At 42.2% G+C, this 27,383-nt stretch overlaps 1 protein-coding gene across 1 annotated transcript; it reads left to right on the top strand.

Moving 5' to 3' along the window:
- CLEC19A (C-type lectin domain containing 19A) lies at window positions 1–26,986 on the top strand. Its single transcript, XM_069981962.1, has 5 exons — window positions 1–153; window positions 2,197–2,362; window positions 7,844–7,937; window positions 14,805–14,937; window positions 24,711–26,986. Exons 1-5 carry the CDS (start codon window positions 45–47, stop codon window positions 24,788–24,790), a joined length of 582 nt encoding a protein of 193 aa, XP_069838063.1. The 5' UTR covers window positions 1–44; the 3' UTR covers window positions 24,791–26,986.
- Window positions 26,987–27,383: the final 397 nt, after the last annotated feature.

Here is a 27,383-nt window from a genome sequence, read left to right on the forward strand (position 1 = left end):
CAAGACTTTTTGACATCTCACTGAAGCGGTCTTAAAACCTGAAAATGAGACACTGTCTGGCTGCCTCTGTTCAATGGGACATGTTCACAGTCCTTGCTCTAATGATACTAACAGCACAAGCTTTTCCCCAGACAGAGATTAAACTCAGTCAAGGTGAGTGCACTCCATTTTTTTTCAATATTAGAACACTATATATTAAGTTAACACTATATGACAGTCAGTGTCATGTAAAATTTGGCCTATTTGTTTTAAGTGATGAGAATATATATTCTCCTAGGTTTGGAATGCAAATTGTTAATCTAAATTATATGGGTTTATACCTTTTGAGTAAGTTTTATGGTATCCTAATGAGTTTTATGAATGGGTATCTCCTACTAAATTAATTACAACCCTTAAAGAGATAAGAAATCATTAACTTGCCTAACTGTCTAGAGGGGTACCTATAACACCAATACGAGTAATTATATTACTTTTGTTTATGTTACTTTTTGTTTTCTTTAAAGCGACTGGTAACCAATTACTATATCTTCTCCTATGTCTACATTTACCACCACTAATCCTCCATGGTATCATTATCTATCTGTATGTCACACTATATAAGTGTCTAGAGTATGGCCACCCTACCTGTGCCTATATATCAGGACAAGCTCAGTAAACATGAACCAAGATTTTTATAAAATCACCATGTGTTCATCTCAATTTACTTAAAATGTAGAATCTGCTTTGACTCATCGTTCGATAGCTCTCATTCCTTGGATAGATTTTTGTTTTCTCTCTAGCAGCCAGAATATATGGGATGTACCCGTATAAGCTTGATATAACTATATATATCTTGGTTTACATCTGAAATTGACAGGGGTATACCTTTACTAACTGAGTTTAAAAAGTTTTCTTGGGCATTTTTCTTTGGCAGAGATTTGAGGGATCTGTTGCCATTCTAAGCTTTGTCACCATTCAAGTGAGGAATATTGGCAGCAGTGCAACTTACATGATGTCATGTTTCCTCATTCTTCAATTTCACTTAAAGAGCAACTATCACATATTTATAATTCCTATAAAGCGCACGTAGGAGAGTAAACTAGACCGATCCTTTAGATTCTGCTTGGAGCTTTAGTTTTATAAATATCAAAAATATAAAATGTTTGTTTCATTAGTTTTACATGTTATTCAGAATAATTAATCATTATTTTTGGGGTGTGGAACCAATTGTCTGCATTTCAGTGATTTCTTATGGAAAATTTTTCTTTGGTTTAAGAGTGATTTGGATCACAAGCATGGCCCTTGAAAGAATTATGCTCGTAGTCCAAGGCACCACTGTATTTGATTTATTTGTGACCTCAATTCTTCAAACGAAATAAACCAATAAAGATCATCTAAGCAACATATTTAAGAAGTCCTACATCAGCTTTGACTGTCCATCAATGCTCATCTTGCAATTGGGGTGTTGGTAAACTGACACTCTTACTTTAACTGAGAGGAGTATTACCTACCCCCAAGGTTATCTCCTGTCCACAAGATAGGGGATAGAAATCCCATTGGTGGGGGTCCAACCACTGGGACCTCCCTCCCAATCATGAGAACAGAGGAAAATGAAGAGTTCACATGCATGTGAAACCCGCACTCAATTTATTCCCCCCGTATGGTTAAGTTACCACCAGATTAACTCTTTCTATGAGTAATGAAACCCCCAGAAGACCTTTTGCATTGAAGTTGTTATAAATTGTGTTCAAGCTTGTTGCTGTGTACAATGCAAAGTGTACCAAGACAATGAAGCGCACTGCAAACCTAGATCACAAGTGATGAATGTGCTCACTTTTCCATCTTTGTAGTTTTGGGTGTGTATGTATTAATCTTCACAATTAATGATTTTTGTGTCATAACTACATCATCCAGTGATTGATGAATACGGCACAAATCACCTGCAACACTTTTCAGGATCCTACTAAACCCCTCTGATAGAATCTTATAGCAAGCAACTAATACCACAAAACGTCACTTACACCAAAGATGTGCCAGATTTATCAAACCACATAAGGTGTGATAAATATGAGAAAGGAGGTACCATTGTAGACTGTCTAGTCTAAGTTTATGCAAAGTATTAGTAAATCTGCCCAGTGAATTCACATTACACTATACACAACTGGTCCTGCATTAAAAAGTTTGTTGCGATTACCACTTTCTCTTTCTGCATTTTAGCTTTCACAGATGTGGCCCAGCCATACGCCTGTCCTCTGTTTTGGACTGAGTATAGCGGGAACTGCTACAGGTTCTTCCCAATAAATAAGACGTGGGCAGAAGCAGACTTCTACTGCGCTGAGTTCTCTCTCGGCAGGACTACAGCCAAATTAGTTTCTATCCACAGGTACAGTATACAGCTAGTTCTCCGCAGGAGCTGAATATAAGAGATGTTTATTACCACCAACTTGCAACAACTGGGTAAACAATGGGTTTTATATCCAAAGACATAGAACAGTAGGATTGCACTCCTCCAGATTTGTCTTGGTTTTTAGTAGGATTTCTCTATTACTGTAGACAGTAAAATGGAAGTTTATGGTAGGTATTTGAAGGAACACTCTAAACAAGACTAATACCTTATGTTATGACTAGGACAGCATGAGACCACGTATATAGCAGGGGGTTAACTTTGGTGGTCTTTGAATTCCTGTGACAAGCTTTGCCCTGTGTGGATATAATAAAATGTATCACTTTGCACATCTATACACATATTTTACATAGAATTGGTATCTTTATATATGTATTCTATTACTTATCTTGTACTGGTACCAGTTTATAGCATGTATTATACTTCACAGCTGCACTGACAAATCTAGCCTGCTGATAGCCGCCTATAGTGATGCTGAGGAGAAAGGTACAGTATGTGTCCGCCAGTCCTACAGAGTTATTCACGGTAAGCTCCACTCCGGAGCACCTTTAGGAGCACTGCCGTGTCATGTGGCCCACCCCTCAATTCATTCATCAAGGGACGGGCTGGATGGCACAGCAGTGCACCTAAAGGGGCTCCATAGCGGAGTTTACCCCGACTTACAGCGCTGGATCGGCTTCGAGGAGAAAGGTGAGACACATACATTTCTCCTCAGCGTCCCTGGCGCTATAGGAGGCTGTCAGCAGGTAAGTAATGATGCAGTCTCCTAGCATTCGTTACTGGCTCAGTCTCTGCAAAGTGAGAAATGAAGCTTTTTTAGAGACAAGTGTTATACAGGTATATATTGGATGTGCAGCATCTAAGCTTGTGGATGGTGGGGTGACCTGCACCTAGAGTAAGGGGGTGACAGTATCATTTTAACATTATAAGACTATGATGTTTTCATCATGTATCCATTAATGGGATGATAGGCATCTCCTCAACACATATGTCATAAAAGGTTATTAAGAAGCTCAGGCTAATATCGTAATTGTGAAGCTATGTTCATTCAACGTCCTATTGTGCCCGTTTTTCGTCCATCTTTTTGGGCAGCCGCCATTGTGTTGAATACGGACATATTTTGGCATCAGAATAACAGCCATCCAAAAAGGGGTTGTATGAATATAGCCTAGAATGGATACTTATCATGGGATCCTATTGATTGGAGTAATGTAGTCTAATATACAGTAGTTTATAATATAAATAAAATATTAATTCTATTCTCTATTTGTGTTATGCTAATGTATATCAGCCATGTGAAGAAGTGTCCTGGCACTAACCAAATTTGTTAAAGGAGTACTCCGGCAATTTACTTTTTAAGGCTATGTTCACACTATGTATGTGTGCGGCTGTATTTTTTATGCGGCTGGAAATGTGCGGCTGAAACTACGGCCGTGGGAAAAAATAGACATGCGGCTGAAAACATGCGGTCATTTACTTGGAAATCTGGTTCAACTAAAAATAACAAATAAAATCTTAAGAAAGTGATGGAAACACCTCTGGATGCATCTGGGAAAGCAGGGAAACAGTTTACATGAATTGCTATTACCGGGGTTTGCGATCCTCTGCAGTATGCCGATGCCTCTCATGGTTAATATATTGAATTAATAAAACACATTTTCGTTGTAATAAAGTCCCTTTCATTGTTCAATAATTACATTTAAACGAATCCATCATTGTGCAATTAAATATACTGTTAAAATAAATATATATATAAATAAATGTATATTTATATATATATATTTATTTTTTGACAGTATATTTAATTGCACAATAATTAATTCGTTTAAATTAAATTATTGAACAATGAAACTGATTTTAGGGGGGACCCTATGTGTTATTTTTTAATTATTTATTTATTTTAAAAAAAACCTGCATAGGGTCCCCCCTATTTTTATAACCAGCCGGGTTAAAAACCAGACGACAGCAGCCTGGTAACACCAGGGTGGGAAGAGCCATTGGTTTAGGCCCTCCCCAGCCTAAATCTTACCAGCCTGCTGCCGCCCGATCCAGGAGCGCCAATTTTGACTCTCCGGGACCACTGGCACCCGGCTCTTCCCAGTACCCCTGGTGGCATTGGGTACTGGGGTAATAATGGGGGGTTAGTGTTAGCCATTTTATACCGGCTAACACTAGGCCCCGACTTAGTAATGGATTCCGTCTATTAGACGGCTTCCACTACTAAGTCTATAAAGTAAAGAAATAAAGACAAGACACAAGTTAAAAAAATTTTTATTCAAATAAAAACACCCCCACACCCCTCATTGACCATTTTATAAAAAAAAAAAACAACAAACAACCGCTGGTCATCGACGTAGTCCACGGAATCCGACGTAATCCACAGGATACCGATATCTGAAAAACAAAAAGGGAGAAACACACAAAAAAACACACAAACAGGAGCACAACACCCATCATTGTAAGCGGTGTTGTGCTCCTTACAGTATGCAGCATCTTTACAGATCGCTGCTTACAGTCTGGCCCCCAAGGGGTTAAGGGAGGATGTATCGCATCCCCCTTAACCCCTTGGGGGCCAGACTGATGTCAGACTGCACCCATCCCAGCAAGGAAGGGGTTAAGTGACCCCCCTTCCTTGCTGGGAGGGATGCAGTGCAGGGGAGGGGGTGGGGAGAGCTCTATACTCACCCCGATGTGTCCTCTTCGCTGGTCCGCAGCACAATGAAGTCACTGTGCTGCGGTCCCGCTAATTATATGTGCGCTCAGCCGATCAGCCAATCAGCTGAGCGCACATATAATTCTAAATGTTTCTTCTAATAATGCTATTGTGATAACATAATTAGAAGAAACATTTGATGTTTTAATTAAAGTAAAGTGATGATTAGTACAGAAAGCTCTATTGCCGGCAATATGAATTAACGGCTTATGGAGCTTCCTGTACTAATTAATATTTAATTAATAAAACACATTTTCAATGTAATAAAATCTGTTTCGTTGTTCAATAATTTAATTTAAACGAATCAATTATTGTGCAATGAAATATACTGTCAAAAAATAAATATATATATAAATATACATTTATTTATATATATATTTATTTTAACAGTATATTTAATTGCACAATGATGGATTCGTTAGAATTAAATTATTGAACAACGAAAGGGACTTTATTACAAAGAAAATGTGTTTTATTAATTTAATATATTAACTATTAGAGGCATCGGCATTCGGCATCATTGCCGGCTATTTTTTAAGTACTCCGTATGGACCGCCTGTCAATCCACGGCCGCATTTCCAGCCGCAAACAATGGTCTTGTTCATTTTTTACGGGTCTGTTTACGATCGGGCTGTAGATTCATACATAGTGTGCACTGTGCAGCCGCATATCCTATACTTTCCGGCGTACGCATGAACCGGAAAAAAACGCCCGCAATACAGCCGCATAGATACAGAGTGTGAACCTAGCCTAAAGCTTAAAGTGTACCTATAACTTTCAAAATCTAAATAAACAGTAGATGTAAAATGAAACAAGTTTGCAATATACATTTATTTTATTTTTTTGCTGTAATCATGCTGTAAAACAAAGCTAAACTTACCAGAAATCCAGGTCCAGTCCCTTAAGGCAGATTTTCGAATTGTGCTGCTTGTAAAAAACAGACTAAATAAACACAGGAATTCCGGCCAGTACAGAGAGTCACGGCTCAATGAGCCCATCAGTCACATGACTGCCTTCTCTCTGTGAGTGCTCAGATGGCCCGGGATACACAGGACTTCCTGTTTTCTGACTATTTCCTTTTTCTTGAGAAAAAGAGTCAGAAAACAGGAAGTGCTGTTTTCAATGATAACTAAAAAAAAATAATAATTAATGTAAATTGCAAACTTGCATTATATCATATCTACTGTGGATTTAGATTTTGAAAGTTATAACAACAGGTACACTTTAATTACCACACATTACAAAGTTAAATAACCTTGTAATGTGTGTCAAAAAGGTATCTGGCCCCGACACTTTTTTAGCCTCGATCTTTTAGCCTACCCGTGATGCACAACCTTCAGCTGTGGCAAAACTACAAATGCCATCATGCCAGAATAGCCAAAGTGTCTCTAAACATGATGGAAATTGCAGTTCTGCAACAGCTGGGGGCTGCAAGTTGTGTAACCCAACATGTGCAAGATGTCAGTCCACCCTAAAACAAAAGTTATGATGTAACACAGAGTTGTTTAGTTGGGGTCTGGGTGTTCATGGTCACGAGATAGAGTTGGGAGAAGAACACTTCACTCCCCAACTTGTTGTTGTATCTGTCTTCATGCAGGACTTAATAATGAACCCAACTTCTCCCCGAGGGAGCTAAGACGCACTTCTCCTGACCCCAGACCCCAACTGATCAAAGATTTTGACATGTCAGTGTCAAGAAATGTTTAAAGTGACTTTAATACTTGAAAATCAGTGCAAAAAAGTAAGTTACAAAGTTAGGCCAGTTTCTCACAGCTTGAAAAACCTGGCGTTCTGTGACGCGGCCGGGTCACAGAATGGCCGGTGTTAGTGAAGATCATCCAGGCGGGTACTGCAGTACCGGCCAGATGATCTTGAATTTGGATTCAGGCGCACCCGTGTGCACCCGCATTCCAAATCCCCATTGTACACAATAGAGAGTGCAGCCGAATGAATAGCGGCCACACAAAACTGACATGTCAGTTTCTCGTGCAGCCGGTTGAAATCCCGGCCGGAGCGTATACTATGGGGGACATTTACGCTCGCTGGCGTAAATCATGATACAAATCTACACCTGCTCGGAAGCAGGTGTAGATTTCGTACCCCGGGCGCAGGTACGAGCGCCCAGCCGGATTCACTAAGAGGCGTGTTCGCCTCTTAGTGAATGCTGCCAGGGAAATGGGGCGGGGCCTAATATAAGACCGGCGTACGCCGTTCTACATAAATCCCCACCTATGTGTATATGCTCTAGTCAGGATTCCATTCATTCAAATACAACATATGTTTTGCATAAATCACGTCTGTTGTTGCAAATTGCAACAACCGCTGTGATTTATGCAAAACATACGTTGTGTGAACATGGCCTTACTCAACTTCACCATATACACAGTGTGTGTGTGTGTGTATATATATATATATATATATATATATATATATATATATATATATATATATATATTGTGGTGTTTGTTGGAGTTTTCTATTTTAGATTTATACATACTGGATATTCCTCAAACTGTTCATGCATTATTTATTACCCAAATAATTCACTATGAATTACAAAATGTAATTGTAAAAATCTGACTGCCAGTTATTTTAGTTATTGAGATGGATTACATAGAAAACATTTCAGGTATTGAGAGTAATACTTGGATAAACCACATGTGGGAAGTGCATGAAGCCGTCAGCAATGAAGGATTATAACAAGATGCTTCGCTACCTAACAGTTTGGTGTTTTCTTCTCTTCTCAGCTGGGAAGAAAACATTTTTGTGTTTGATCTCGTGAACAGTCAAGTCCCGGGAATACCTACCGATATCTGGATAGGATTAAGTGACAGAAGGCAGGTATGTATCCTATTAGACAGCTATAAATCATTGTCCTCATTCTATCTACAATATTCATAACTATTGTTCTGTGGAGAGGCCGAACTTTTCTGAACCCCCTTGTGGCTTCTGGGGTTGTGTTCTAAAACAGAGTTGGTAAAATCAGATGTTTACCATATACATTTATTTAAAGTCAATGTGCCACTAGGTACATCACTATGTTTTTGTTTTTACATGAACAGACTGGCACCAGCGCGGGGATGCCGATGTCGCGCAATGGCGTAGCTACCATAAAGGCAGGGAAGGCAACTGCTACGGGGCCGCGGCAGGAAGGGGGCCCAGGAAAGCCTGCTCTGCCTTCATGGTAGGTATGCCAGGGACAGCCAGCCACCGCATCCCCCCGTCCCCCAGGGGCCCAGAGAGGGACCTGCCACTGTACTGTTCAGCCTGCTCACTCTAGTGCAGAGTGAGTGGGCTGAACATCCGAAGACAAAGGAGCAGGACCTGTCAGGTCCTGCACACACAGAAGGAAAGGAATGAAGGACCTGATCACATGATCCAAAGGTCCTAAATACTTCTGTGTAAAAATCAGCCCGACTACAGGAGAAGGAGGGGAAGCCTGGGAGCTGTAAGTGCTGTGTCTATGTATGTGTGTCAATGTGTATGTATGTATCTGTGGCTATATATTTTTATGTCAGTGTGTGTATGTATGTATGTGTGGGTATATATATACAGAAGGAAAGGAATGAAGGACCTGATCACATGACCCAAAGGTCCTAAATACTTCTGTGTAAAAATTTGCCCGACTACAGGAGAGGAGGGGAAGCCTGGGAGCTGTAAGTGCTGTGTCTATGTATGTGTGTCAATGTGTATGTATGTATCTGTGGCTATATACTGTATTTATATGTCAGTGTGTGTATGTATGTATGTATGTATGTGTGTGTATATATATATTGTGACAATCTGGGGGTTACTCACTTGCTGGGATCGCCACCTCCTGGGCCTGAGACGGTGGACATATCACAAATTGCAGTCCAGTCAGTGCGGTATGCTTTATACTGACCACAGTCAGCTTTATTTATCTGTTCAAAAAAAACACAAGACATAGGCAACACTGCCAATAAAATAAAACCTGGGCTGTCTAGCCACTAACTAACACATTACAGCTTCCCTAGCTGACTTTCTGACCAGGAGCTCCACCTGAACTCCAATTCCCACTCCAGAGGCACAGAACTGCCTCTTACAGCCCCACCATGCCACAATATGTATATGTCAGTGTGTGTCGGTATCTGTGGGTATATATGTATATGTCAGTGAGTGTATGTATGTATGTATGTATCTATCTGTAGGTAGATATAGATATATAGATATATATATATGTGTATCTGTGGGTATATATGTTTATAGGTCAGTGTGTGTAGGTATCTGTGGGTGTATATATATGTCAGTGTGTAGGTATCAGTGGGTATATATATGTCAGATTGTAGGTATCTGTGGGTATATATATATATATATATATATATATATATATATATATATATATATATGTCAGTGTGTATAGGTATCTGTGGGTGTATATGTACAGTCATGGCCAAAAGTTTTGAGAATGATACAAATATACATTTTAACAAAGTTTACTGCTTCAGTTTTTAAAATGGCAATTTGCATATACTCCAGAATGTTATAAAGAGTGATCAGCTTAACAGCAATTACTTGCAAAGTCAAAATTTGCCTAGAAAATGAACTTTATCCCCCAAAACACATTTCAACATCATTGCAAACCTGCCTTAAAAGGACCAGCTAACATCGTTTCAGTGATTGCTCCATTAACACAGGTGTGGGTGTTGATGAGGACAGGGCTGGAGGTCAATCTGTCATGATTAAGTAAGAATGACACCACTGGACACTTTAAAAGGAGGCTGGTGCTAGGCATCATTGTTTCTCTTCTGTTAACCATGGTTATCTCTAAAGAAACATGTGCAGTCATCATTGCACTGCACAAAAATGGCCTAACAGGGAAGAGTATTGCAGCTAAAAAGATTGCTCCTCAGTCAACAATTTATCGCATCATCAAGAACTTCAAGGAGAGAGGTTCCATTGTTGCCAAAATGGCTCCAGGGTGCCCAAGAAAGACCAGCAAGCGTCAGGACCGTCTTTTAAAGGTGTTTCAGCTGCGGGATCGGGCTACCAGCAGTGCAGAGCTTGCTCAGGAATGGCAGCAGGCAGGTGTGAGTGCATCTGCACTGTGCACTGTGAGGCGGAGACTCTTGGAGCAAGGCCTGGTCTTAAGGAGGGCAGCAAAGAAGCCACTTCTCTCCAGAAAAAACATCAGGGACAGTCTGATATTCTGCAAAAGGTACAGGGAGTGGACTGCTGAGGACTGGGGTAAAGACATTTTCTCTGATGAATCCCCTTTCCGATTGTTTGGGACTAGAGATGAGCGAACCACGAGCATGCTCGAGTCGATCCGAACCCGAACTCTCGGCATTTGATTAGCGGTGGCTAGCGGTGATTAGCGGTTTCCAGACAACCTTAGAGCTTTATCCAAGTTCAGCAGCCCCAGCTAATCAAATACCGAACGTTCAGGTTCGGATCGACCCGAACCCGGTTCGCTCATCTCTATTTGGGACATCTGGAAAACAGCTTATTTGGAGAAGACGAGGTGAGTGCTACCACCAGTCTTGTCTCATGCCAACTGTAAAGCATCCTGAAACCATTCATATGTGGGGTTGCTTCTCAGCCAAGGGAATTGGCTCTTTCACAGTCTTGCCTAAAAACACAGCCATGAATAAAGAATGGTACCAGGATGTCCTCCAAGAGCAACTTCTCCCAAGAGCAGTTTGGCGATCAACAATGCCTTTTTCAGCATGATAGAGCACCTTGCCATAAAGCAAGGGTGATAACTAGCTCAGGAAACAAAACAGAGAGATTTTGAGTCCATGGCCTGGAAACTCCCCAGATCTTAATCCTATTGAGAACTTGTGGTCAATCATCAAGAGACGGGCGGACAAACAAAAACCAACAAATTCTGACAAAATGCAAGCATTGATTGTGCAAGAATGGACTGCTATCAGTAAGGATTTGGTCCAGAAGTTGATTGAGAGCATGCCAGGGAGAACTGCAGATGTCCTGAAGAAGAAGGGTCAACACTGCAAATATTGACTTGCTGCATTAACTCATTCTAACTGTCAATATAAGCTTTTGTTACTCATAATATGATTGCAATTATATTTCTGTATGTGATTGTCAGGATGGTATCTCTGCGGAGCATTATGCGCCCCTCTGCTCGTGCTGTTCGGCCGAGAAGGCACTGATTTTCTTGTATCCTGTTTCTGTGTTTTTTTTTTGCTGTGTGTGAACTCTGGTTTATTGCTCACATGGGTTGGGAGACACACCCGACTTTACCTGCTGAGTTCTGTCTGGCCATGTCATGGTTAATCTGTGTTCTGGTTCTGCTGTGACTGACAGGTCTTCCTGCCAGTGGATCTGTCTTGTTCTCAGGTGTCTGTGCTTGGAGACCAGGGGGATGGTCCAATTACGTTCCTATATAACAAACCTCAGTCTGTGCACTTATGGCTGGTTATTGACTTGTCTCTGCCCGCTTGTATCCTCTGTGTATTTGCTATCCCTGATCTTTGCCTTATTCCTTGACCTCCCTTGCTTGCCGCCTGCCCTTGACTATATTGCCTGGACTTTGACTACGTTTATAGGATTGTGATTTTGTACTTTTGCTGCCCGATTGTTGTGACCCGGACTGTTTACTATTCTTCATTATGTTTGTCTGTCTGTCTTGTATTTGTGTTCCACCTAGCCAATGCAGGGACCGCCGCCTAGTTGCTCGCCGCCATCTTAGGGCGGATTGTGGCAAGTAGGTAGAGGACAGTGGGCGGGGCTGAGCTTTGGGCTCACTGACTTGTCTTGTCCTGCTGTCCGGTTCCTGACAGTGATAAAAACATCTGACAATCACACATAAAAACCAGAGGGCAGCAGATCATGTGAAAATATAATATTTGTGTTATTCTCAAAACTTTTGGCTATGACTGTATATGTCAGTGTGTGTAGGTATCTGTGCAGGTGTATATATATAAATGTATATGTCAGTAAGTGTAGGTATCTGTGGATATATATGTATATATTAATGCTGGGCTCTAATAAAAGAACCCACCACTAAAAGAAAATGCAGCAGATATTATTTCTGGTTCAATAGCTCTTATTACACTTGGAAGATGATTTCCCTGTATACAGTCTATTAACGGAGTATACATCTGCACTAGTGTAATCACATTACAGTGTAAATGTGTGTATGTCAGTGGTGGCCTCTGTGTGTATATATGTGCGTCATTATGTGTATTTGGGAGTTTGCCATATATTAGGAAGGTGTACAGGATTCATGGGGTCCCATGATTCATACAGTTTTTGGCTATGGGGCCCCATGAATCCTAGCTACACCCCAAAAGCCGCTGCCTTTTTTTGAACCGTGGCCCAGTTCTTGCACATGGAACAGGTTTATTCCCCAGCCCTGCATGAAGCACTGGGGGGTGGCCTGTTGGCAGTGGCGTAGCCACCGTGGTCGCGGGGGTCGCCGCCGCGATCGGGCCCGCCACAAAGGGGGGCCCGCGGGGCCCTCAGGGCCCCGCAAGGCCCTCCCTTTCAATCACTCTTGTGACCGCAAGCATTGTTTTGCTCTGGGATGCGCGCGCTGCCGGGGATAAGACGCGACACCCCCGGCAGCCGCGCAGCAGCCGGGGACAGACCAGGAGGAGTGAGGATCAACGTGGGAGCGCGTTGTGAGTTAAGTTTTGTTTTTTATCAGCCTGTACGGGTGGGGGGAAAGAGGGGGGCATCTATGAGGGTGGGGGGGAAAGGGGACCATCTATAAGGGAGGAGGGGGGGTGAAGGGGACCATCTATAAGGGAGGAGGGGGGGTGAAGGGGACCATCTATAAGGGAGGAGGGGGGGGTGAAGGGGACCATCTATAAGGGAGGAGGGGGGGTGAAGGGGACCATCTATAAGGGAGGAGGGGGGGTGAAGGGGACCATCTATAAGGGAGGGGGGGTGAAGGGGGCCATCTATAAGGGGGGGGGTGAAGGGGACCATCTATAAGGGAGGGGGGGGGGGTGAAGGGGGCCATCTATAAGGGAGGGGGGTGAAGGGGGCCATCTATAAGGGAGGGGGGGTGAAGGGGACCATCTATAAGGGAGGGGGGGGTGAAGGGGACCATCTATAAGGGAGGGGGAGGGAGAGGGGGCCATCTATAAGGGAGGGGGGTGAAGGGGACCATCTATAAGGGAGGGGGGTGAAGGGGACCATCTATAAGGGAGGGGGGTGAAGGGGACCATCTATAAGGCAGGGGGGGTGAAGGGGACCATCTATAAGGGAGGGGGGGGGGTGAAGGGGACCATCTATAAGGGAGGGGCGGTGAAGGGGACCATCTATAAGGTAGGGGGGGTGAAGGGGACCATCTATAAGGGAGGGGGGGAAGGGGACCATCTATAAGGGATGGGGGGAAGGGGACCATCTATAAGGGAGGGGGGGAGAGGGGGCCATCTATAAGGGAGGGTGGGGGGAGAGGGGGCCATCCATAAGGGAGGGTGAGGAGAGAGGGGGCCATCTATAAGGGAGGGGGTAAAGGGGGCCATCTATATGGAGGGGGGAGAGGAGGCCATCTATAAGGGAGGGTGGGGGGAGAGGGGGCCATCTATAAGGAGGGCAACATGGGGGGAGAGGGGCCATCTATTTGGGGGGGCAACATAGGGGGAGAGGGAATACACAGAGGGGGGCATATATTATTAGGGGGTCACATAGAGTCAGGCTACCCACTAAATGAGGGTGTAAAGGGGCCAATACAAATGTGCAGTATGTATATAGATGAGGATGGTGCCAGAGTGAGGAGACTAATATGTCTGTCTGGCAGATTCTGTGGATTCGTGGCTCGGAGAAGTTCTCATAACGGCCCAGGGCAAATGGAGAAGAAGATGAAAAGGGAAGAACTCCGATCAGAGAAGACGTCCCCCTGTGAGTCACCTGATATATCTGCACTGTAATGTATATGGTGTATAGAGCCTGTGTAGAGCTGGGGCCACCTCTATATGACTGGATGAGGTGATTTAGTGTACTGGATTTGGTCAGTAACAATATGGTGGTGATGGTAGTGGTTGTGGTGTGGCAGTAATGTTTCCTCCCTATATACTGGTATTACTGGTAATATAGGTCTCAGTATACAGGATTTGGTCGGTAACAGTATGGCAGTAATATGTACGGTGATAATACCTTCTCTTCCAATATGCTGGTGTTAGTGGTAATATCTGTCTTGGTGTGTGTATATATATATATATATATATATATATATATATATATATATATACATACACACCAATAGCATCACTTGGTCGTGAAAGGAGGGGGGGGGGCCCAAGTTGGCCTCTCGCACCAGGGCCCAGGAGACATTAGCTACGCCCCTGCCTGTTGGCCCCCAATGTGACAATCTCTCCTCCCCTCTGTGACACGGCTCTATTGATTATAATGAAGCCACATCACAGAGGGAAGGGGAGATCATCACACTGGGGGTCGGCGGGCCTGCCCCCAGTGCTAAATGCCAGGCCGGTGCTGGGGAACAAACCAGCGCTGTGCATGGGAACAGGGCCGCAGTTCAAAAAAAGGACAACAGCACTGGCATTGTTCATGTAAAAAACACATAGTGATGTACCTAGTAATTTACTGTAAAGAAGTACAAATGTGTTGTTGTTTTTTTTTTGTTTTTTTAGTAAGGTAACTGAACACTTTTTACAATAATTAAAAAAAAAATTAATAATAAGACCATTAATAGCAACTAATCTTCACACGCCATTTCCTGTTTTGCTTTTTGCTGATTGTATTTTCTATGTAAAGGAAGGTGAGTTTGAGTGGACAGATGGCACACAGAATGACTACAGCTACTGGGATGGAAACCAACCAGATGATGTCAGCAACAGCTCCCCAGAAGATGAGGACTGTGTACAGATATGGTATAGATACTACAGTGGTACGTACAGCACAATGCCAGGAAACTTTATGTGATACTTTTTCTAGATGTGGTCAAACACATTGGATGGACAGTGGTTGTATTTTGCTTTACACATTATGTATTTGGCCCCTTTAAAGGAGAAGTCCAGTAAACATTTTTATTAAAGTATTGTATTGCCCCCCAAAAGTTATACAAATCACCAATATACACTTATTATGGGAAATGCTTATAAAGAGCTTTTTTTCCCTGCATTTACTACTGCATCAAGGCTTCACTTCCTGGATAACATGGTGATGTCACTTCCTGGATAACATGGTGATGTCACTTCCTGGATAACATGGTGATGTCACGACCCGACTCCCAGAGCTGTGCGGGCTGTGGCTGCTGGAGAGGATGATGGCAGAGGGATGCTCAGTGTCCAGTGCCCTGTGTCCCTCAGTGTCCCTCTGCCATCATCCTCTCCAGCAGCCACAGCCCGCACAGCTCTGGGAGTCGGGTCGTGACATCACCATGTTATCCAGGAAGTGACATCACCATGTTATCCAGGAAGTGACATCACCATGTTATCCAAGAAGTGAAGCCTTGATTCAATAGTAAGTGCAGGGAAAAAAAGCACTTTATAAGCATTACCCATAATAAGTGTATATTAGTAATTTGTATAACTTTTGGGGGGCAATACAATACTTTAATAAAAAAAAAAAATCCGGACTTCTCCTTTAAGTGTATGTTCTCCTGGTTTATAGGGAGGCATCCCTAGACAGTGTACCCTTCTGCTGTTATTATTGTTAGTTTTAGCTATTGTGTTATACAGTAGACCTTCTCATGACTACAGCTGTTGTCCAGATGTCTTACCATTTTCTAAACAGACATGGTTCATGTTACCCTCTTATCTTTCCAGGACTTCCTTTGTATCATCAATAATTAGAGTTTACAGGCGTCTCACATGGTTATGTGTATTTTCAAACATGATAAAAAAAAAAAAAAAAAGAAAGAAACATCGCTAAGAGGCCCTGTAAGACAGCTAACAGCGGTGTTATACTGAACTGTATACTATTTTACAGGGGTCACAATATATGTTGTGTATATAAGCAGCTGTTGTTTTTAAAATACAGGTTGTTATTATTTAATGATGGCTGTAAATCATTATCATTATTAACGGACGTTATTATCAAAAAAGGCTGCTTTTCGCCTAAAAAAAAATGTTGTGTGAAGGAAGCCTGAAGAACCCATTTGCAATATTCTGCTAGTAAATGATGAGTTAATAAAGGGCCTCTCAGACTCTAGAGGATGCACCATATCTGGGCACTACACAAACAGCCTGTTGCTTTGAATTAGAACTGGGTACTACTTTATATTGCCTGTGGTGAAACTGCTGGGAAATTTAAAATTGGGATTTGGCAAGAGAAAATCAAACGATCGGTCTAGGGGACAAGATTATTCAACTTATACCCCTGACATATTAAACCCTGCTGAGCTCCCTGCATTTTCTACTTAAGGGTAAAAGGGGTAGTTACTCTCCTTAAGGAGAGCTCGTCATAAGGACGTGTGGAGACTTACAGACAGTCAATGTTCTAAGGCTCCTTGACTGAGCGAGACTTGACTTGAAGGGACATCTCTTTGCTTAAGAGGTGTGAGAGCTACTTTGCATATCCTTTCTACTTAAAGGGGTTGTCCGGCGATAAAAAATTATTCACAGAATAACACACATTACAAAGTTATACAACTTTGTAATGTATGTTATGTCTGTGAATGGCCCCCTTCCCCGTGTCCCACCACCCCCACCCGTGTACCCGGAAGTGTGGTGCGCTATACATTACCTGTCACGTGCCGACCACGGTCTCCGATCCTCAGCAGTGACGTCTTCTTCGGGAGGCCAGCGGATCTTCCCGAGTGCCGGCCGCCCTCTGCAGCGTCATCCGAAGCTCAGCCGCGATTGGCTGAGCATAACTGTGCTCAGCCAATCGCGGCTGAGCAGCTGATGACGTGGCCGCGTCATCAGCCGCTCAGCCGCGATTGGCTGAGCACAGTTATGCTCAGCCAATCGCGGCTGAGCTTCGGATGACGCTGCAGAGGGTTGCCGGCACTCGGGAAGATCCGCCGGCCTCCCGAAGAAGATGTCACTGCTGACGATCGGAGACCGTGGACGACACGATATGCGGTGAGTATAATGCACCACACTTCCGGGTCTAGCGTGGGTGGGGGGAAACACGGGGAAGGGGGCCATTCACAGACATAACATACATTACAAAGTTGTATAACTTTGTAATGTGTGTTATTCTGTGAATAATTTTTTATCGCCGGACAACCCCATTAAGGGTAGAAACATACGTATCAGATCCACAGCGGATTTCACCCTACAAATTCACAGAGAAATACACTGCGGATCACTTGCCTGTCAGTTTCTATGAGAATCCATACTCGCAGTGGGATTATCGGCCGGAGGATACTTTACCTGCTGCACAATCCGGCTTGCTTCGGGGGTTCCTGGCTGGACGTCCCGATCAGCCAATCAGTGCGCTTCCCCACCGCAGCCACTGTTTGGCTGAGCGAAATGTCCAGATGCTGGGAGCCCCAGAAGCAAGCTGGAGCGTGGAGCAGGCATTTCCATACTCGTAGCAGGATGACAATCCTGCTGCGAGTATGGATTCTCATAGAAACAGGCAGGCAAGGGATCCGCAGCAGATTTCGCTGAAAATTCGCAGCGAGAAATCTGCTGCGCATCTGGTATGTGTGTTACTACCCTAAAGAAGTTTTCTGTTACTCACAGAGAGGTCACCAGCAACTTGACCTTGGATTAACCCTCCCAGAATTACAGAGTGCAGAAACAGCTGACCAGGGACACTTTTGGCGGGAAGGGAGGAGGATGGGGTTCAGAGTAGAGATGGAATGAACAGCTTATACACAATACACTGCAATACACTGGGCTCCCTGAGCTGTCATCATTTGCAGCACCAGGAGGCAGAGCGGGCCTCTCAGGTTCTGCAAATGTCCCCTACAGTACAGTACAGGAGCAGTCCGGTGTGTAAAAATCATTATGCGCAAAGGGGTGTGTGGGGTGGGAATAAAAAAGAAGTTATAGTCACGGTACCTGCTCCTGGACCCCATTGGCTGTCTTTTGAGCTTCCTGCCGCCAACTTCATGACCCTGCTGAGAGATTCCCCGCTCAGCCAGTCAGTGACTGCATTTTATTATGGCTGGACATGTGAAAAAATCCCTAATACACAAGAAGGAAGCCCTGTTATGACTTAGATGTAGCAGAGCTGTATGTGTAATTTACATGTAACTTTGGCCACTAAACAAGCTTTGCTAAGACAGCGTAATAAGTGTTATTGTCAGTGATAGAGCGCGGCAGGGAGGCAAATAAGAAACCATAATGTACTTGAATATGTCTTAGATTTAGCAGAGGTGTATATGTCATTTCCCTTTAGAAGATTCAAATGCTGCTGTGTTATGTCTGTGTGACAGCTGTCCCTCTTTGTTTTGTCAGTTAGAGGCTGAAAACGCCTAAAATTACATTCCTGATGCCAGGTATGACTATGAGGTAGCAGAGCTGTAATTGTCATCTGCCCATCTTGGGACTGGACACATTGAGAAGTTCCGACATGCGCCTATATGCGTTGAAAAGTATTGTGTCATTTTGTGAATGACTTTGATATAGTAGAGCAGTATGTGCAGATTAGAAAACTATGTAGAAACCATGTAGCAGAGCCGTGTATGTCGTATACTCTTATCTTTTATAGTTGATCAATTACTATCAGCTATGGCAAAGTTAGAGGTGTGGTAATTTCAGGAGCAGTGTGATCCAAAATCCGACCACTTCTCTCTCCAGAGCAGGAGAGGGACGTCACCAGCCCGACCACTGCTGATAACACAGAGAGGTGGTCGGGAACCTAGACAACCAGCCGTAAACATGAAAGACACATCAGAGGATCTAGCAGGGAAACAGAGCGAAAAAAGGAATCAGAACCAATTGTTAACTTTTTTATTAACTAAAGTTTTAGAGTCCTATTGAAGCTATACAATGATTATTGTCCCATGTAATAGGGCCCTTAGGTGAAGAAATGGGGATGGAATCATGGCCCATGCAGTTGTCCACATGATGTATAATGGGCCAGCATAGCTTTCTGCTATGTCTGTTGCAGCCTAGATGTTTTAGGCTGATGTCTGTTGGTATTGATGGGAATAGATGTTATTGATGGTATTGATGACATTGTCTCTCTCTCTACTCCGGCATATCTATGATGACATAATCAGCTTTTTCCTCCACAGTCTTCTCCACTCTTCTGATCTGGTAATATTCTGTTGCCGGCTCATATGTGTATCTTGTATACCGGAACAGACAGCTTCTCACTAAGTGTATTAGATACACAACAGGGATGGAAAGTACCGGAATGTCTGCAAAAAAGAAATAGAGAAATATGTGTTAACATAAACAGGGAACTATACATAATAGATTATGTGCCAGATGGACAGCAGTATGGTCATTGACAAAGAACTTATTCCTACCTCTCAGCCTCATGGCCACTCTCCTACCAAGATCCTCTTGAAACAAATAGCAGTAACTAGTCTTTTCTCAGTTCTCTGGGAAAGCGATGTTTACCTGTCTAGTGACAAAGTAAACTGACACTGATCCCCATCCAGCTGAGATTATTCTATCTGTGATGTCACCTTATATATGTATCTATGACATCATCAACAATTACGCATATTAATTTCCTGGTTGGTGTAAACAACTGTATGTGAGTGTATGTGCTGCACAGTAATGGCTGTATACCTTTGTAGAGTTATATACTGTGGCTTCTGCAATCTGAAGATTTTTACTTGGTGTTGAAGTAAAAACTGATCAGTGTATTATAGCGGCTTTGTGCTTGTCCCTACTTTTGAGTCCCTTTTAAAATAGATATAAAATACAGCAGTATTCCTAATCTAATAATGTGCTACATTAAAGTCTATTGAAAAATGTCAACCTGTGCAGCAGCCCTTTATCCGATTATAAATACAGATTGTTTTATACCTATTTTATGGCTTTTATTTTTGTGTGAACATAGCCCAAATGTCCCTCTTTTAGACCTGAGGCATAGATGGGCATTATTGCCACCAAAGCTATCTATATAGATCCAAACTGTATATCAGACCTAAGCCTGTCTACTTTTCTATCATTCTGATCAGTCATGTCAAAATCTGGCCTATGGTGCCCTTATTTTTGGCTTGCCACACTCTTCCATTGCTGTGTTAAATCTGTCCACCCTGACGTCGCAGCACATTATAATATGGGTGGTCCGGATGACCGCTCAGACCGCCCATATTATAATCTCGTGTGTCAGTAGTGCCCCGACACCAGCAACGCGGTGACCTCCCCGGGCGCCTCGTGCAGCCTTAGAAGACACAGAAAGGGTGAGTCCAAGCAAATGGGTCCAAGCAGGAAGGGTGAGTCCAAGCAAATGGGGCAGTCATGAACAACTACAGTAGGGGCTGGCTTCTAGTTTTAAGACTATTCTGGAGGGCTGGCTTCTACATAAGATACTTGGGGAGGGCTGGCTACTATATAAGACTATTGGGGAGGGCTGACTACTATACAAGAGACTATTTTGGGGACTGGCTTCTATATAAGACACTATTGAGGATGACTGGCTTCTACATAAGAAACTATTGGGGAGGGCTGGCCACTATATAAGACAATTGGAGAGGGCTGTCTACTATATAAATTATTGGGGAGGGCTGGCTACTATACAAGTGACTATTTTAGGGACTGGCTTCTATATAGGACACTATTGGGGAAGGCTGGCTTCTACACAAGAGACTATTGGGGAGGACTGTCCACTATATAAGACAATTGGAGAGGGCTATCTACTATATAAAACTATTGGGGAAGGCTGGTTACTATTTAAGAGACTATTCTAGGGACTGGCTTCTATACTGTATTAGACACTATTGGGAAGGCTGGCTACTATATTGGGTACTATTAGGTGTGCTGTCTACTATGTGGGGCTCTAAGAGTAGGCCTCGCTAGTATATGGGGTACTATTGGGGGGGGGCTACTACACGGGGCACAATTATGGGATTTCCTACTGCTTCAGGGATATAATGGGTAACTACCATGTGGGGACATTTACTTTACGATAGGCAGTGCCAGGAACACTGCATGAACTCTTCTTCAAATAAAAAGATCGGGCCGCAACTTTTTCTAATTTTTAAATTTTGGCCCACTGTGTATTTGAGTTGGACACTCCTAATTCAGATTCTAAAAATGACTATTTTATGTTGATTTTTGCTCTAATTAAAACCTCTCACACAATGAACCATGTGTCCCTGTTGGGAGGCATGCTTTACATGCAGGTCATCACTCCCCCAACAAAGCAAACATCTGTGTTAGGTTACTATCAATATATCTAATAGCAGGTCATGCAGTCTGCACATATGTGATCAATACACACCTACAATCCCACCAAGCGGGCCTTTCCTAACCCTTTCCATACAGAGAAGGCTCCATTCTCATTGTCACTGGTCGATGACAGCAATAAATACTTATCTAGCGGGCTGTCTTCCCCTTCTGCGCTGTGTGTCAGAGCGTGATATTCTAGAACATTCCAGCCTTGGGTTTTGTCAGCCTCTTATTGTAGAGGGTGACATTATGTGTCTGTGCCAATGCAATCTGCAACTGAAGGTGGTTGTTTGACACTTCCCCATTAGCATATTTCATCTAAAGGTTACTCATTTGCATACCTCCCGTCAGATCCCTGGAATTCAGATTTTATTTTACTCATTCCCCTTGCAATATCTATTAAGAGAGAGATATTAATATTTCACAGCCAGGCTTGTGGTGTGTCGGTGTCTACAGCGGAGCAGCTGTTTATTAACGTAATGATCACATCTCAGAATCATGGGAATTATTGGCTCTTTTTTAAAGGTTTATTATTCCTATTTATTAGTAATAGAAGTAACTATTTTAATACATCGGGGGCAGGGGAACTGGTCAAGGTCACCTGTCAGACTTGAGATTGGGCTCAGAATTATCAAATGTATTGCCCAGGGTTATCTCGTGTCAGGTTCTGCTTACAAAAATCTTGTCTGTGTACCCACAAGGAGGATGAGTGGAGTAGTCCAGGGCAGGAAGAATCACAGATAGATGACCCTGTGGACTGATGCGGCCATTGTAAAAGGGGACTTTGTGAAATATAGGAAGTTTTTAACCCCTGGGTAGATTTGGGGGTGGTGTCTAGGCGTATGCCTTTGATGTTGTGTGTGCAGCTGAGACAGTTCAGACACAATGATAACTTGTATACAGGGGTGAACTACTGAAAGTCACTGCACAAAATCCAAAACTATAATTTCTCTTATGGCAAAGGGTTGACAGCACTTAAATATGGATGAATTGAATGTGGACATAGTTCCCTTGGTAGTTGTTAGCAGTTCAATTTGATTTACACCCCTATAAGATGCTAGAGTGATGTATGCATTAAGTTACACTCTACTGTAGAGCGCCTTCATGGGTTGTCTGTTGTGTAGACACTTGGGAAGACTTTACACCTGGTTAAGTGAGGCACAATTTCCTATACTAGTATATACTAAGGCACATTGTGAGGTGTAAGCCATTGAGCACTAAATCTGGCCCATTTAGAGTTAAGTGGTTGCAGAAGAGTCCTTGCACAGCTAAATTCCCTCTTCTGGCTAGACCACTCTCCATCTTGGAGCAGGAACAGGAGTTTAGAGTTGCTTGCAGCTCACTTTGCTCATTGGAGAGAGATCCCTCAGCCTTCTTCACACTATAGTAACTAGGATACACGTACCAGGACACTGCATGTCAGTCACCAAACAATTCATTTAGTGCACAATAGTAAATATAGTATAAGGCAATCTTCACACAATGTAAGTTCTGTATTAATCACGGCCATTGTTGTACAACGGCAACAATGACCGTGATTCATACAGAACTTACATTTTGCTGCAGGCTGAGGGAATCCTGGACGGAGTGTATACAAATAGTATACACTCCGGCCGGGATCACTAGCGGCGCAGCAAAAATTTACATCAGTTTTCTGAGGCCGTTATTCATTGAAAAACCTGTCAGTGCACACAATGGAGTGTGCGGCGAATTGGGATGTGGCCGCACATGGATGCAACTGCATCCCAATTCATTTGGAGTGAAGATCATCCGGCCGGTACTGCAGTACCAGCCGGGAGAATTTCATCTGTGTTTAATTGGGATGCGGGCGGATCTCTGTGCGTCCGCATCCCAATTCACCACAGCACAAAATGGAGAGTGTGGCCACAGCCCCACTCTCCATTGGGTGGACTGACATGTCTGTGCAACCTCTATTCAATAAATAACGGCCGCACAAAACAGACATGTTAGTTTTCTGTGCGGCCGTTTGGAATCCCGGCCAGAGCATATACAATGTGTGTACATTCCAGCCGGGATTCTAATCATTCAAATACAATGCATCTTTTGCATTTATCACAGCCGTTGTTGCAAATTGCAACAACGGCTGTGATTTATGTAAAAGATGTGCTGGGTTCACATTATGTTTTTGCAATCCATTTTTTCATCCATTTTTGCAAAAAACTGTTGAAACTGTTTTTCCATTGACTTCCATTATTTAAAAACCGGATCAAAACAAATCAGTTTTTTTAAAGGACATAAAAACGTAGTTGACCTTATTTTGTGTCTGTTAAAAAAAAAATGATCCGTTTTGATCGGTTTTTTTTTTTTATAATGGAAGTGAATGGAAAAACGGCCGCACACAAATGCACAAGTTTTTCTATCCATTTTTTTCATCTTTTTTTGCAAAAACAGATGAAAAAAAAGTGATTGCAAAAACGTTGTGTGAACCCAGCCTAAGACATGACAGAGGGGAAAGGAAGGGATGCAGCTGCAGCTTCTTACTCAGTGTTCAGGCTTGCTTTACATCTAAAGATGTGACTACTTTGTGGGTATACTTCTAAATACTGTCAAAAAAGTGTTCAAATGCCATAAATCATACCCATCCACTCAACTGTACTATATCTAAGGCTAGGTTCAGATTTTTTTTTTTTCGTGCAAAAACTAACCCCAACTAATGTCACAACTGATGCAATATGCTGTCACATGATAACAGTAGTATTATGACTAGGAAAGAGAAAAACATTCCGATGAAGTGACCCAGAAACATAGGTGGTGAAGCACATGTATTCAGGGTGCTGAGTCCCATGGGAATGCCAACAGGCCACTCTGGCCAGATTATTCAGATACAGAACTAGGGCAAGCAAACAATCTTAAGGCCAAATCACATGGCCTGAAACCATGCTTTAAGAAAGCAATCAGCCAAGATCATGCATGTCGGCTGATCATTGCCTTTTAGCATGACATAAGTCACTAAACCATTATCGGCTGTAACGGCTCGTAATCGGCCAAGTATTGCCGATAATTGTTTGGTGTAATAGCCCCTAGTGCACCAAAGCTGTAATAACCATAGGAATTAAACTCCCAATAGCATAGAATCTGCACCGAGGATCAGTATAAAATACTTACCTTCATCCTCAGCGCCCCGTACACAATAGAGACATATCAGCAGGTTAGATTCTTCCTTAAAAAAACGTGTAAACTGGTGCTTATGTGCACTGTGTGATTCTTCTAGCCTGTTCATACTTAAAGTATACTCGCTATATAAATAGATACATCTGTATACATGTATGTATATAGCAAGACAGAGAGGGGTGAGAGAGTGAGACATAGATAGAGACTATAATAAGATAGATAACGTAACCTAAAACAAACTTTACACCATCTCATATCATTTGTTCTCTTTCACCAGCTTTACGTTCCTGGAATGACAACAGCTGCAATCGTGAATTTCCTTTTGTCTGCAAGATCCCTTCTGTGACCCATATGTGATAACAACAGCTCCCGGTCTGAAGATTCTGAGAAAATTTGTACAAAAGTTTACTCCAGGAAATTGTACATGATATAACATTCACCCACGGACTGACAGAAGGAAGATAGCCATCCAGAGTATTTATATATCGGAATTCAGATCACACGATTGGTTTCCCACGAAAATTATATCCAAAGCCAGTTCAGAAAAGATATTTATGGATATATAGAATGTGCCTGAGGTTTTGTGATGTAATATAATGAACGTTCAAAATGGTCTGCTATTTTATTTTTTTTTCTCGGTGTAGAATTTATCAGAAGGAATTTAAGCATTCAGGATTGTGCAAACCATACTTATAAAAGAAAAAAGAAAAAAAAAAAAAAAAAAGACAATCCAGCCTCAGTTCTGAATATGAGTTAAGGATCTGATTGTGTCTATTGATGCATTGACATGCAGATAAAAAAAATTGTGTGATTAAAAGGGTATTCAAAGGTCTTGGCACTTGTCCAGCCAGAAACAGAACAAGTCACACATTGTGGATCAGATAATAAAATGGCTCAGGAAGGTAACAGTATAATATGGATACAATTAACTACAATTATACAAGTAACAAGAATGTTTTCATCCCCTTGCATTTAACATTAGTATGGATATCTGACATTAGAACCTATGATATTTTATATTAATTCCCCTGATATTTGACATTTGATTCCCTGATACCTGACATTAATTCACTTGATATTTGACATTCATTACCCTGATATATTACATAAATTTTCCTGATTTTTGGCATAAAATTTCCAGCTATTTGACATTACATCCCCAAGTATTTGATATGAAGTCCCTTGATACTTGACATTATCTCCCCTAAGATTTGACATTTGATCCTCTGATGTTTCATAATAGCCACTTTAATATTTGATATTAGATCCCTTTATATTAATAATTCGTTCCCCTGGTATATGACATTAGTTTTCCTGATATTTTACACTTTACACAGTTTCCTGATATTTTACACTTTACACAGTTTCCTTGAACTTTGACATTAGGCATCTGATGTTTAACATTAGCTCCCATCAGGGGCGTAACTACCGCTATAGCAGCCACAGGGGCTGCTACGGGGCCCATTGCATCAGGGGGCCCCTTGAGCTGTCATCATTTGAGTGACAGGGTTCTGCAAATGGCCCTCCTGATCACCACTTTCTGTTATACAGTTATGACTACACTTGACGGCTCGCGGGGGCCCCAATTTGCTATGGGGCCCAGCCATTTCTAGTTACGCCCCTGGCTCCCATGCAACTTGACATGAGATTACCAGATATTTGATATTAAATCCCCTGTTTGACTATAGTTCTTCTGATGTTTGACATTAAATCCTCTTATGTTTGGTATTATTTCTGATATATGACACTAGTTTTCCTGATATTGGACATTCATTTCCATGATGCATTACATAAGATCCCCTAATATTTCACATAATGATTGACATTAGTTCCTCTGATATTTGACATGAGATAATTAAAATGAATGTAAAAGTGAGCCAGCCAGCCTGTCAAATGCTACTGTAGACAAGATTCCCACAGTCTGTGGTTCCTGATCTGGAAAATCCCTCTAAACATGTCCCTCATTTAGAAATAAACCAATAAGAGGAATAATTGTGACCATTACAGATTATTTTATCGTCCATCTGGGTTGAGGATAATGTGGCCTAGTAAAATCTGTGACCTAATAGTCCAATGTATTTTGTAAAATATATAAAAGCAAGCTAACATCACTTTGACAATACAGATCTATATCAATTGATTTTAAAATTTATTTTCACAGAAATCCCTTTACCATAAATGATAGTCTCTTCATCATAACTAGCAGTAAAAGTTAATATGGTTGTATCTATTGCCGAGCCTTAGATCAGGCTCCTTATGAAGGAGAACACAATTCTCTCGTTGCTAATATTGTACACATTCTAAGCTCTTCTAATGAAGTGAAAAGTAATTACTGTAGATTTTATGGTGCCTGAAATGTATATATCTAATCAGAAGCATATATCTAACCTGACGCATTGTATTTATTGGAACACTGTTTAAAAGCTTTCCTCAAAATGTTTAGGGATATGTTGACCTTTACAACCCATTTTTCTTCCATTATTGTGCATCTCAATGACAAGTAATCAATTTTCTGAATATTTATAATTTACACTATGGGGGAGATTTATCAAACATGGTGTAAAGTGAAACTGGCTCAGTTGCCCCTAGAAACCAATCAGATTCCACCTTTCATTTTCCAAAGAGTCTGTGAGAAATTAAAGGTGGAATCTGATTGGTTTCTAGGGGCAACCGAGCCAGTTTCACTTTACACCATGTTTAATAAATCTCCCTCTATGTCTCCATGGCAACAGACTACAATCTGATCTTGCAGTCACATTTCTATCCATCTTTTCCCTACTATTTGCTAACTTACCAACCAACCAACAGTGCTTTAGTAAGTAGTCAGGAACAAATATACTGTAGAGCATGGGTCTCCAAACTGCGGCCCTCCAGCTGTTGCGAAACTACAACTCCCATCATGCCTGGAAAGCTAAAGCCTTGGATTTGCCTGTCCAGGCATGATGGGAAA

The sequence above is a fragment of the Dendropsophus ebraccatus genome, chromosome 9 (genome assembly GCF_027789765.1).
Source record: "Dendropsophus ebraccatus isolate aDenEbr1 chromosome 9, aDenEbr1.pat, whole genome shotgun sequence".
Taxonomy (NCBI): domain Eukaryota; kingdom Metazoa; phylum Chordata; class Amphibia; order Anura; family Hylidae; genus Dendropsophus; species Dendropsophus ebraccatus.

Excerpts from the sequence above, each read along its gene's own strand:
- CLEC19A (XM_069981962.1), top strand. The coding sequence starts at position 45 with ATGAGACACTGTCTGGCTGCCTCTGTTCAATGGGACATGTTCACAGTC. Across the intron at positions 2,363-7,843 it reads AAATTAGTTTCTATCCACAG|CTGGGAAGAAAACATTTTTG; the intron begins GTACAGTATACA and ends TTCTCTTCTCAG. Across the intron at positions 14,938-24,710 it reads ATGGTATAGATACTACAGTG|CTTTACGTTCCTGGAATGAC; the intron begins GTACGTACAGCA and ends CTCTTTCACCAG.